At 31.0% G+C, this 10,531-nt stretch overlaps 2 protein-coding genes across 7 annotated transcripts; one reads left to right on the top strand and one right to left on the bottom strand.

The window, feature by feature from the left end:
• The first annotated feature begins 23 nt into the window (after nucleotides 1-23).
• Nucleotides 24-4,291, top strand: LOC101254249 (endo-1,4-beta-xylanase 5). Of its 6 annotated transcripts, none has more exons than XM_019211934.3 (9): nucleotides 28-164; nucleotides 856-954; nucleotides 1,946-1,980; nucleotides 2,057-2,204; nucleotides 2,321-2,493; nucleotides 2,578-2,679; nucleotides 2,772-2,918; nucleotides 3,079-3,717; nucleotides 3,842-4,291. In XM_019211934.3, the coding sequence occupies exons 4-9, from the start codon at nucleotides 2,099-2,101 to the stop codon at nucleotides 4,175-4,177; spliced, it is 1,503 nt and encodes a 500-aa protein (XP_019067479.1). In that variant the 5' UTR covers nucleotides 28-164; nucleotides 856-954; nucleotides 1,946-1,980; nucleotides 2,057-2,098; the 3' UTR covers nucleotides 4,178-4,291. The 6 variants fall into 6 exon arrangements, with proteins under 6 accessions (XP_025884655.1, XP_025884654.1, XP_019067479.1 ...); XM_069292998.1 differs by having other exon boundaries at nucleotides 856-1,866; nucleotides 2,067-2,204; XM_019211933.3 differs by having other exon boundaries at nucleotides 856-1,866.
• A 324-nt stretch (nucleotides 4,292-4,615) lies between these two features.
• Nucleotides 4,616-6,605, bottom strand: LOC101261172 (thaumatin-like protein 1). The gene is made up of 3 exons (XM_004230976.5): nucleotides 6,145-6,605; nucleotides 5,369-6,038; nucleotides 4,616-5,048 (listed from the first exon to the last, which is right to left on the bottom strand). The coding sequence occupies exons 1-3, from the start codon at nucleotides 6,215-6,217 to the stop codon at nucleotides 4,721-4,723; spliced, it is 1,071 nt and encodes a 356-aa protein (XP_004231024.1). The 5' UTR covers nucleotides 6,218-6,605; the 3' UTR covers nucleotides 4,616-4,720.
• Nucleotides 6,606-10,531: the final 3,926 nt, after the last annotated feature.

Below are 10,531 nucleotides of genomic sequence, written 5' to 3'. Positions count from 1 at the left end.
TCAGTGAGATTGACCACCATCAGTATAGTCAGAGTGTGTAATTGTGGACAAGGCCATTGACCCATGATGACAGCCCACAAAATAATGCAATATCAGACTAAATTGTTAGGAGTTGGCCCAGTACTGGAGAAACACATGCAGGATGATAGCAATGGGACCAAGAGGTAAAAAACTTCTAGTTGGCTACAAAAACAGAATTAAGAGCTTGTTTGGCTCAGCTTAAAAGCTGGTCAAACTGACTTAAAAGCTGGTTTTTAACTTATTTAACTGTTTGACAATACTCAAAATAGCTTATTTTAAGTTAAAAAAAAACTTATTTTAAGCCAAAAGTTAAAAGCTGGGTAGGGGTGCTTTTTTTTTTAGCTTATAAGCTGTTTTAAGTTGACCATATTTTTATATTTTTTCCCTTAATATTTTTATACAATCTCCAAATTACCCATATAATCCTAACATCTCTTTCTTCTATTTTTACCTTTTCACGTTTGGCATAACAACTTCAGTACTTTTATCCAAACGCATAACTGCTTATTTTAAAAATAAGTTTCAGCACTTTCAAAAGTACTTTTTTAAAGCTGGTTTTATTAAGCCCATCCAAACGGGCCTTAAAACAAAAAAAAAAGAAGAGTTTTTTACTACGTACCCGCAAGAGGTTAGTAGCCACCCCCATTGCATTTACTTCTAATTAATTAACCTGGCACTGAAAAATTTAGTAATGAGTTACTACGTACAAAAGAAAATTGAAATTAAAAGAACAGGAGGATTCTAATGAGTTCTGCTTTCATTTTCGAGTTACTTACATTATTCGATGATCAAAATACAAATCGATTTATTTTTTATTTTTGTAATAATTACAAGACATGATAACAAACATCATCAGAGATCAACCACAATACTTAACTTCATATCATGAGCTCGCGTCACCAACTCTTGAAAAGTGGTACAGGTAGCAAACATGTAAGGCCAAAATTGTTCACGGGTTTGATTCCTATTATAATGCATTCAATTGTCATGTTCGTTACAAAATAGAGAACCTAATTTCATTTCTTTAATAGTAATTATAAAAAACTTTGCAAAATAAAGGAGCATGTCATTTTACTTCTTGATCATGAATAAAGCATTTACCGTCCTCCTTGATTTATAGTTATACAAAAATTTATAACTTGTTTCAGGTTATAATTTTTTTTAAGACAAATGGAGTAGATCAGACATGTCATTTAGTTCTTGATCATCAATTAAGCATCTACTGACCTACATTAGTGCTACCATGTTTTCAAATCTATAAGATAACTTATAGTTACACAAATATTTGTAATTTAAATATTTAGTTAAACACCGCTACTTAAATTAAAAGAGAGGCAGTACATCAAACTGAAGGCATCATAAATAATTCAATATTTCGAAATTAGCTTTCCACTCAAATAATGTGATTACTACTGCATTCTGGCATCATAAACTACAGGCTTCTTGTCATTTTCTTTACTTCATATTTTATGAAAAGAAATGTTAGGTAACTTTTGTACTATAAATGTTAGAAATAGTGTAAAAAAAATTTCTAATATTCCAAGGATCATTTTCCAAAAACATTCCAAAGTTAATAAAATAAATAGTATTCAGTCATGTGATTGGTCACGGAGATACTTAGGATATAGACATATTGTTGGATATCTCATATGTATCCTGTGTTACATGAAATTTAATTTTCTGTTGACACTTTGAGGCATTTTATTTATTGAAATTTAGTACTAAGGCTTTTTCAAATTTCTCTACTATTATTTTGGTCTGTTGAGAGAAAAATGAAGTGCCAATACTTGTTTTTACTCATCATTGGACTCTTTCTCAGCATACTTCCCTCCTTTGCTTCTTATGGTAATGACCATCAAAATATGTTCTTTTTAATTATGTTTAGTTATTTTTGTATGTTTGTAACTACTTTTTTATGATGCAGAGGAACCAATTTATGATCACTCTGCATATACTGAGGTAACATTTTTCCTTTTATCCTGTTTTATGAACGATTGTTATCGCGTTTTAAGTTACTTAATTTCATCTGCTTTAGTGTAAATCAGTGCCAGAAGACGCACTTTACAATGGTGGGATAATGAAGGATTATAGGACAAATGAAAATAAAGTCATTCGATCAGAAACTAATTCGTATAACTTTGTTCTCAACAATCTCTCTGGTGATACCATCTATAGCTTTTCCAGTTAAGTTGTTGGAGCTGAAATTCATCACTGAGGCATATATTTTTCGTTACAACTCTGATACGTGGCGTTACAAACTTGAAATGTAGTATTGATCAATCGTCGTGTTTGTTGTTAGGTTGGATCAGGATACTTGATGCAGATTCAGCAGTGATGAAGGCAAGCTTGAAAACAGATGATGGAACAGTTAAGTGTGTAGGAAATGTGATTGCTAGGGCTGGTTGCTGGTCATTTTTAAAGGGTGGATTTGTGCTTGATTTGCCTTCCTCATATGGTCTACTTTATCTCCAGGTATGTCTTATTAAGACGATAGCTTCAGGTATTGAGTTAATTTTTCTGCAATTGTTTGAGTAACTACAATAAATTTTGGTGCAGAGATCAGATGGAGAAAAGTTAAATATCTCGATTTCTAGTGTTTCGTTGCAGCCATTTACTTATCAACAATGGAAGAAAAACCAACAAGACGCTATCGATAAAGTAAACTCCTGAAACTCTATGGCTTTTAGCATCTTCAGTTTTATGGTAACATTGCATTTTTACTGACTAGTTCTGCCAAATTGAACTTCTAGGGAAGAAAATGCACCGCGATTATTCATATTTCAGACGTGCAAGGAGAAAGAGTGCCTGGAGCTTCAATCATAATAGAGCAACTATCTAGAGATTTTCCATTTGGTTCTGCTATCACAAAGACAATTCTTGGAAATCCAGCATATCAGGTAATAAAATGCTGATCAAATAAGAGTTAACGCGCTGTTTGTTTATTACAAGCACTTTTTGGCTCGTTTCAACGCTTCTAGCTAAATACATAACTGCTTATTTACAAAACTAGTTCCAGTACTTAAAAAGTGTTGTTTACTACTATTATACTTGTTACAGACATGGTTTAAAGAGAGATACAATGCCGCAGTTTTTGAAGATGAACTGAAGTGGTATTCAACAGAAAATCAACAAGGAGTAGTGAACTATACAATACCTGATCAGATGCTGGAATTTGTCCGAAAGAACCAAATCATTACCAGAGGCCACAACATATTTTGGGAGGATCCGAGATACATTCCTTCATGGGTTCGGAACCTGACTGGTCCAGACCTTAAATCAGCTGTAACCTCCAGGATACAGAGTTTGATGAACAAATACAAGAATGAATTCATTCATTGGGATGTCGATAACGAGATGCTTCATTATGATTTCTATGAACAAAGACTTGGCATCAACACAAGTCTTGAGTTTTTTCAAACAGCACAACAGTTAGACCCTTTAGCCAAATTGTTTATGAATGACTATAATGTTGTAGAAACTTGCTATGACATGAATTCAACAGTTGATGCATACATTTCCAAGTTGAGAGATTTAAAACAAGGTGGAATATTCATGGATGGAATTGGCCTAGAAGGACATTTTACAGTACCAAATCCTCCACTTATCAGAGCAGTGTTAGACAAATTGGCTACACTTAAACTTCCTATATGGCTTACAGAAGTTGATATCAGCAAGAATCTTGATAAAGAAACTCAGGTCAGGGTACTTTACTTACTATAACAGTAAAATCGATTCAAATATCTTTTTTACTTTCTTAAACTACTTTGTCAAATTAAAACCAGACAAACAAGGTAACAGTTTTTTATGAATTTGATGACAGGCTAGATATCTAGAGATGGTTTTGAGAGAGGGATTTTCACATCCAGGTGTAAATGGAATCATGCTTTGGACAGGATTACATTCTAATGGATGTTACCAAATGTGTTTAACAGATAACGATTTTCATAACCTACCTGCTGGGGACATAGTTGATAATTTGCTGAAAGAATGGCAAACTGGTGTGGTGCATGGTGAAACTGATGAGCATGGTTCATTTAGCTTTTCTGGTTTTTTAGGCGAGTATAAAATTAATGTCAAATCTGGAAACAGAACAACTAATTCAACATTCTCGTTATACAGAGGAGATGACACCAGGCATTTGAATATTCATTTGTAATGATGTTACTCAGATGAGTAATGTTTGCACGCGCTTTAACTATTTCAATAGATATATTAGATGTTTCTCGAGAATATAACACTATTAATATATGGGTATTCTTTAAGATACAAATTTAGGCAGACAAAAGTAACAAAAGCCATGCTTGTGATTTCCGCAAAGTCAGTTTTATCGTCCAGCCATTTTCTCAATCTTCTACATTTCACATTATAAATATTTAATAATTTCTAGAGCCCCAAATCAAAGGTAAAGTTAAACTCACCTACCTCAATATCAAGGTACATTATGCAACTTAATAATTGCAAATCTCACCAACAAAATCATGGAATAATGAACAGGGATAAAGAATATTGCATCACAATATATATATACACATTTTTTTTTTAAAAAAAAAAAGGAAAAATATGGGCAATTACAACAAGAAGAGAAAAAGAAAGATTCATAGCTAAAAAAGAAGATTAATTTATAGAAAGTGGTGGCTTACAATCTGGAGGAATCTATCAGCTTTACTAGACAAAAGGCAAGAAAAAGAAAAAATCACAACTACAAGAAAACTAATGAAACCAAAGTTGTAGCCAAAGCACTGCCTGCTAAATTCAATGGAAAAAATGCCCTACTTGATTCTCCCATAGCCAGTCCAGCTAAATAGGATCCATCTGCTAGCATAGCTTGTGAACCCGATCCAGGCTGTGTTTCGGTTCCTGACCCATATCCTGTTCCTGCACCAAACTCAAACCCGGTGCCTGATCCGGTTCCCATTTGACCCGAACTTGACTCGATTCCTCCTGTTGCAGGGTCCACAACTCCTGTACCAGTAGCACCATATGACCCATCACCATTGGGGGTAGTAGTATCTTTTGTAGATTTTTGACTGCAATATTAGCTAAATGTCAAAATCAATGTAGTAGTAATTGATTACAACCCATACAACAAATACAATCATTCACTCACTCACTGCAACCTGTTGTCAGATACCCCGTGACCAAAAACATTGCATGTGTTATGGAGTATCAAAAATGAAATATCTCTACTTTAACTTCTATTATACTTAAGAGACCTTAATTTAGCTAAATTTGGACATTGGTTCGAAATAATCTTCTTTTATACTTCAAATTGGAGCTCCAATAAAATCAAGAGTTAGCGTCATGAGTCTGGAAATGTCAATTCATTGAAATGAAAAGGAATATTTACCTTGGGGTAGAGGGACAAAATGTGATGGTATAATCTGCACCACTGCAAGTGAAAGTACTGGTAGGATCATCATAAGCGTAGCTGTATGATCTTGGACACGCAGATTTGAACATCTGTGAGTACATTGACGGTTTACAAGTGGACGGTGTATTGTACGCGCCGCTGCAGCAATACTCCGGCTTGTTAAACGCCTCACACGCGCTTCTACATGCCTCTCCACCGCCACTCCTCAGCTCCGACGGGCAGATTTGATTCAGATCCGTTACGCAACCCGTTGTCGCACACATACCCGACCCGCCCGACGCTTCTACCACCATAGGTAAATTGTACCCGTCCACCAAACTCACGTCATAGAAATCCTGCCCAACAGTACCCAATGTAAACTCCGCTAGAGTAGCAGGCGGAGCAGCTCCAGCACCGTTACATTCTACCTCACCGGAGCCGCAATCCCCTGTTCCGCAAGAACCCGACCCGGATCCCTCAAACGTACAACTGGTTCGTCCCCAAAACCTACCGGACCAACCAGTGGGTGCTGTGAATACACGTGAAGACTCTTGAGGAAGCTCAAATCCAGTACTTTGCAGAGTTGGACTACCTGCATTTGCTAGAATCCCTGGCCATACTGTGTACTCACATTTGTTCACAAATGTAAATGTAGCCCCTAAAACACCTGAAAAGAAAAAAGAATACAGTTACAATGTCGCTTTAGTATGTATTATAGTCTTCATAACAGAAAATGCTATTCATATGGCATAAGAATGAGTTTTGTTTTTCACCTCTGGATAAAATGAGGAGAGCAAAACATAAACTAAGAATGAAATGTGAAGGGGAAGAATATGAAAAATCCATATGGGTATTTGCTAATTTCCTTTAGCTGTTGAATACTAGTAATGTTCAACAACAACAAAAATAAAAACAGAGTGATAGATAGGAGGAAGAAGACGATGGAGTGGGGTTAATGTAGGGCTTTTTCTTGCTGATTCTGCTTCTGTTGCAGGGGATAGTGATAAGGTAATGGCAGATTAAAGAAAAAATGGGAAACGGGAATCAGGTCTTGGCTATGTAGGGTTTTTTCAATGCTTAGAAAATAACAAAAATGATTTTTTTGTAAGGAAAAAGGAAAAAGAAATGGGTGATGCAAGAATTAGCAATGTCAGTTGTAAGATAGAAAATTCATATTGTAATAATGCTTTTATGGGACAATGATAATATTGTAAACAATTTTTTAATGCATTATGTGATAAGGTGGATTTAATAAATGCTAGTAGTAATAGTTGTATGGTATAGTTTAACAGCAACGTTGGTACCAGATGTTTATTACCCCGCGAAAAATATGGATTTGGGCTTACTGTCTAAATATTCTTGGTAAATATTATTTTAATAAAATTTCACCATGTGTTTGGCTATAGAATTTAAAAAATATATTTCATCTTTTTAGAAAAATATAATTTATATCCATAAGTTTTAGAACTATCAAAATTAACTATAGGTTTGTATTACAAGTCACTTGGATGTTCGTTACGACAATAACTAATAGTGTCCATGATACCAGAGCAATGTGATAATTTGGAGGGAGTGCAACAAACATCATTACATACATCGTGAAGTATACAAAGTGCATGACTTTGTTACGTTGAACCAATTTTTCATCATTTTCATCAACAATCAAATCATTACTTAATATTCAGTAAATATTTCATCACTATTTTGGTGTTTCACTTAAAAAAATATGTAATGCAACGCAAACAACTACTGTAGAGGATATTTTTGTAAAAGATAAAAGTTTGAGGTAAAAATTTAATTTTCAAAAGATCCCAAATAATGAGATTTGACCCAAATACTACAGAAGATTAATATTGGAAATTTAAGATATTTGCCAAAAATATTTGTCAAATAATGATAAATTGTATGAACAAACATTATATGCTAAATTTTTTCCAAATATTATTTGGGAAATCTTATGGCCAAACGGGCCATAAGAGTTGGTTTCTAACGGTAGAAATAGAGAAAGAAAATAAATTTCGAGAAATAACATATTAGTAAAAAGATATTGTTAACTCTTATTTCTATATAAAATATTAATTTATGAACTTTGCCTAGTTTATCAAAGTATGGATATATTAGTAAAAAGATAATCTAATAGTTGAAAATCATGATAATGATAAATACAGTTATTTAATGTTTATATTTATGTTAATGAAAAATAGCACAAGTGACGTAAAATTCATGTGAATTCTACATATGACATTTCAAATCTTTTCAAGTAGAATGCATTTTAAAATATAGCTTCATATTTCAAAAGGAAAAATTTTTAAATTTTAGTTTTAAAATTTATGATTAATCGAGAGTTAAATACATATGTTTTTGTGAATTTAAGAAGAAAAACTAACATAAAATGGATGTGTTAGGTGTAATGATTTAATATTCCACGTTAGTATTCATTAGTTATTTTTTCAAATTGCTTTCACTTGTCTATTTTAGACTTATAAATTGATCATCTCTTTTAAATAAAGAATAATAATTGATGTATGAATTTTATTATAATATTTATATTAATTAATATTTAATATTATTTTTTAAAAAATAAATAAATTTAAAAATACACAAAAATACTATTTAAGTATTTTTAAACTGATTACAAAAATTAAATTTATATTAAAAAATTAAATTTATTTTAAAAATAATTAACGAAAGATGAAAATAATTGGAATTAGTGTCGATTTACGTGTCACTTTTTAGGACAGAAATGTGGTATGGAGACTTGTGTGGTATAGAACCACACTTTCATATATTTTAATTTTTTAATAGGAAAGAGTTAAAATTATCTATTTTATTTTATTGATTAGCTGTTAAAAGTAAGTTATATTTACTTTTGTCGTTAATAAACACAGGACAAGTTACCTGCTCCTCTTTGGTCTCCTTTTTCACAAACTCCAAGTCAGGGCGGGGTAAGTAAAGCAAGATTGAAGTCCTTACGAATGGCATTTGCTGGGACTCGGCGGTGGTGGTGAAAGAGATTTTGGAGAGGGTGATGATTTTGATGGTGGAAAAAAAGTTTATTAGGATAAAATGAATGGGTTATTTTATTAGATGAGTTGGATCGGATTAAAATTAGGTCATTTAAATAAAATTAGATAATATTAATTGATTTGTGACTTTTGATCCAAATAGGAATATATTTGTTAAGTTTATTAATTACAAGATAAATATAACTTATTTTTAACGAGAAATAAAATCAATCAATAAAATAAAGTTGAGTTGTAATTTTAACCTTTTTTTTTCATTTTTTAATCAAGCATTTAGTTGTTTTTCCAAAATTTATATAACAAATAAAAAATTTATCAAAAAAATAATTTGTCTCAATTACTAATGTCGTATAGTTAACTCGATACTTAACCCATTCGTACATGACTTTTCTTAAAATTTTTGTTTCTAAGTCAAACTTTAGTAACTTTCAATTTAAAAAATGAATGGCAGTATCTATCTTTTATTTTTAACTATTTATTTTTGTTATTTGAATTTATTTAAAAATATTTTAATTTTGTTAAATATTCTCAAAAATTAAAAATAACTTAAAAGTAGATTTGATCAATTTTGAAGTGACCGGTAAGAAATTATGAATATTTATTTGGTTTTTAGAGTCTGTTTGACTCATCTTAAAAGTTAGTCAAACTGACTTAAAAATTGGATTTTGAATTATTTAGCTGTTTGGTAACACTCAAAATAACTTATTTTAAGTTAAAAAAAACTTATTTCAAGCCAAAAGTTAAAAGATGGGGTAGGAGTGTTTTTTAGCTTATAAGTTGTTTTAAGTTGACCATATTTTTACCTTTTTGTCCTTAATATTTTTATACAATCTCCAAATTACCCGCATAACCCTAACATCTCTTTCTTCCATTTTTTCCTTTTCACGTGTGGATGATAGACAATTACTATTACTAATGAATGAAAATAAAATAAATCTTAAATCTTTCAAGTGATCTATTCAAATTATATATTATTAAAATGTAAAATAAGTTGCACATATAACTTAAATAAAAATTTATATTCCTCTTATAAATAATTTTTGATAATAAAGAAATATGTGAATGATAGACAATTATTATTACATATGGATGAAACTAAAATAAAATCTTAAATCGGTCTTTGATCTATTCAAATTATATATCTTTAAAATCTATAATAAGTTTATATTTCTCTTATAAATAATTTGTGATGAGAAAGAAATATGTGAATAATAGCAAAATATAATTATTTATGACTATAAAATTTAAATTAATTAACTCTTATTATGTTAACAACTTTTAAGGATATTTCAGACATTTTGATTTAAGAAGCCGTTTATCAGCACTTATTTGCCAAACACATCAACAATTTTTTTTTAACTTCAGCACTTTTATCTATACGCGTAACTGCTTATTTTAAAAATAAGTTTCAACACTTTCAAAAATATTTTTTTAAAGCTGCTTTTATTAAGCCATCCAAACGGGCCCTTAATAAGGTGGATTAACATCATGGCATATCTAAAGGATTATTAAATGGATATAGGCTTAAGTCATCTGCAGCCACTCAAAGTTGTCCGCATAATTTATTTAGACACCTCAACTAATCTTTGTGTCAATTGAACACTTTATTTGTTCAAAAATCATTCATTTAGACACAAAATGCTGAAATGGCAAAAAACGTATAATTCACTTTCTTTGAGCGCGTTGATTTATTAAAAATAATATTTTTCCTTTAAGTGGCTACGGATGACTTAGGCCAATGGATATATCATTCATACATACAAAGTTACATACTTAATACATAAACATGATCTGATCCATAATTTGATTAGACAATTATGTTATTTAATTTTTAATGTGCATACACTTAAATTTGTATAAAATTAAATAAGTTGATATATATGTCCTATATGGCATAATATATTTAGATGTCACATAGGACACAAAATTGCGTCAACAGTATCATACAAGACGAATATGTCTATGTGTTCAAATTTTTACAAATTTAAATGTCTACTGATTCTTACCCAAAATTAAAAGTCATAACTATCAACTAACGCCAAATTAAAAGTTTGAATTGTTATTTAATTTTTTATTTTAAACTTATTTTTATTTATAGGTGTCTAATGAAATAAATATCTTTTATAATATAACTATA

This window comes from Solanum lycopersicum, chromosome 1, assembly GCF_036512215.1.
Source record: "Solanum lycopersicum chromosome 1, SLM_r2.1".
NCBI classification, from domain to species: Eukaryota; Viridiplantae; Streptophyta; class Magnoliopsida; order Solanales; family Solanaceae; genus Solanum; species Solanum lycopersicum.
This window is presented reverse-complemented; position numbering and strand designations above follow the sequence as displayed.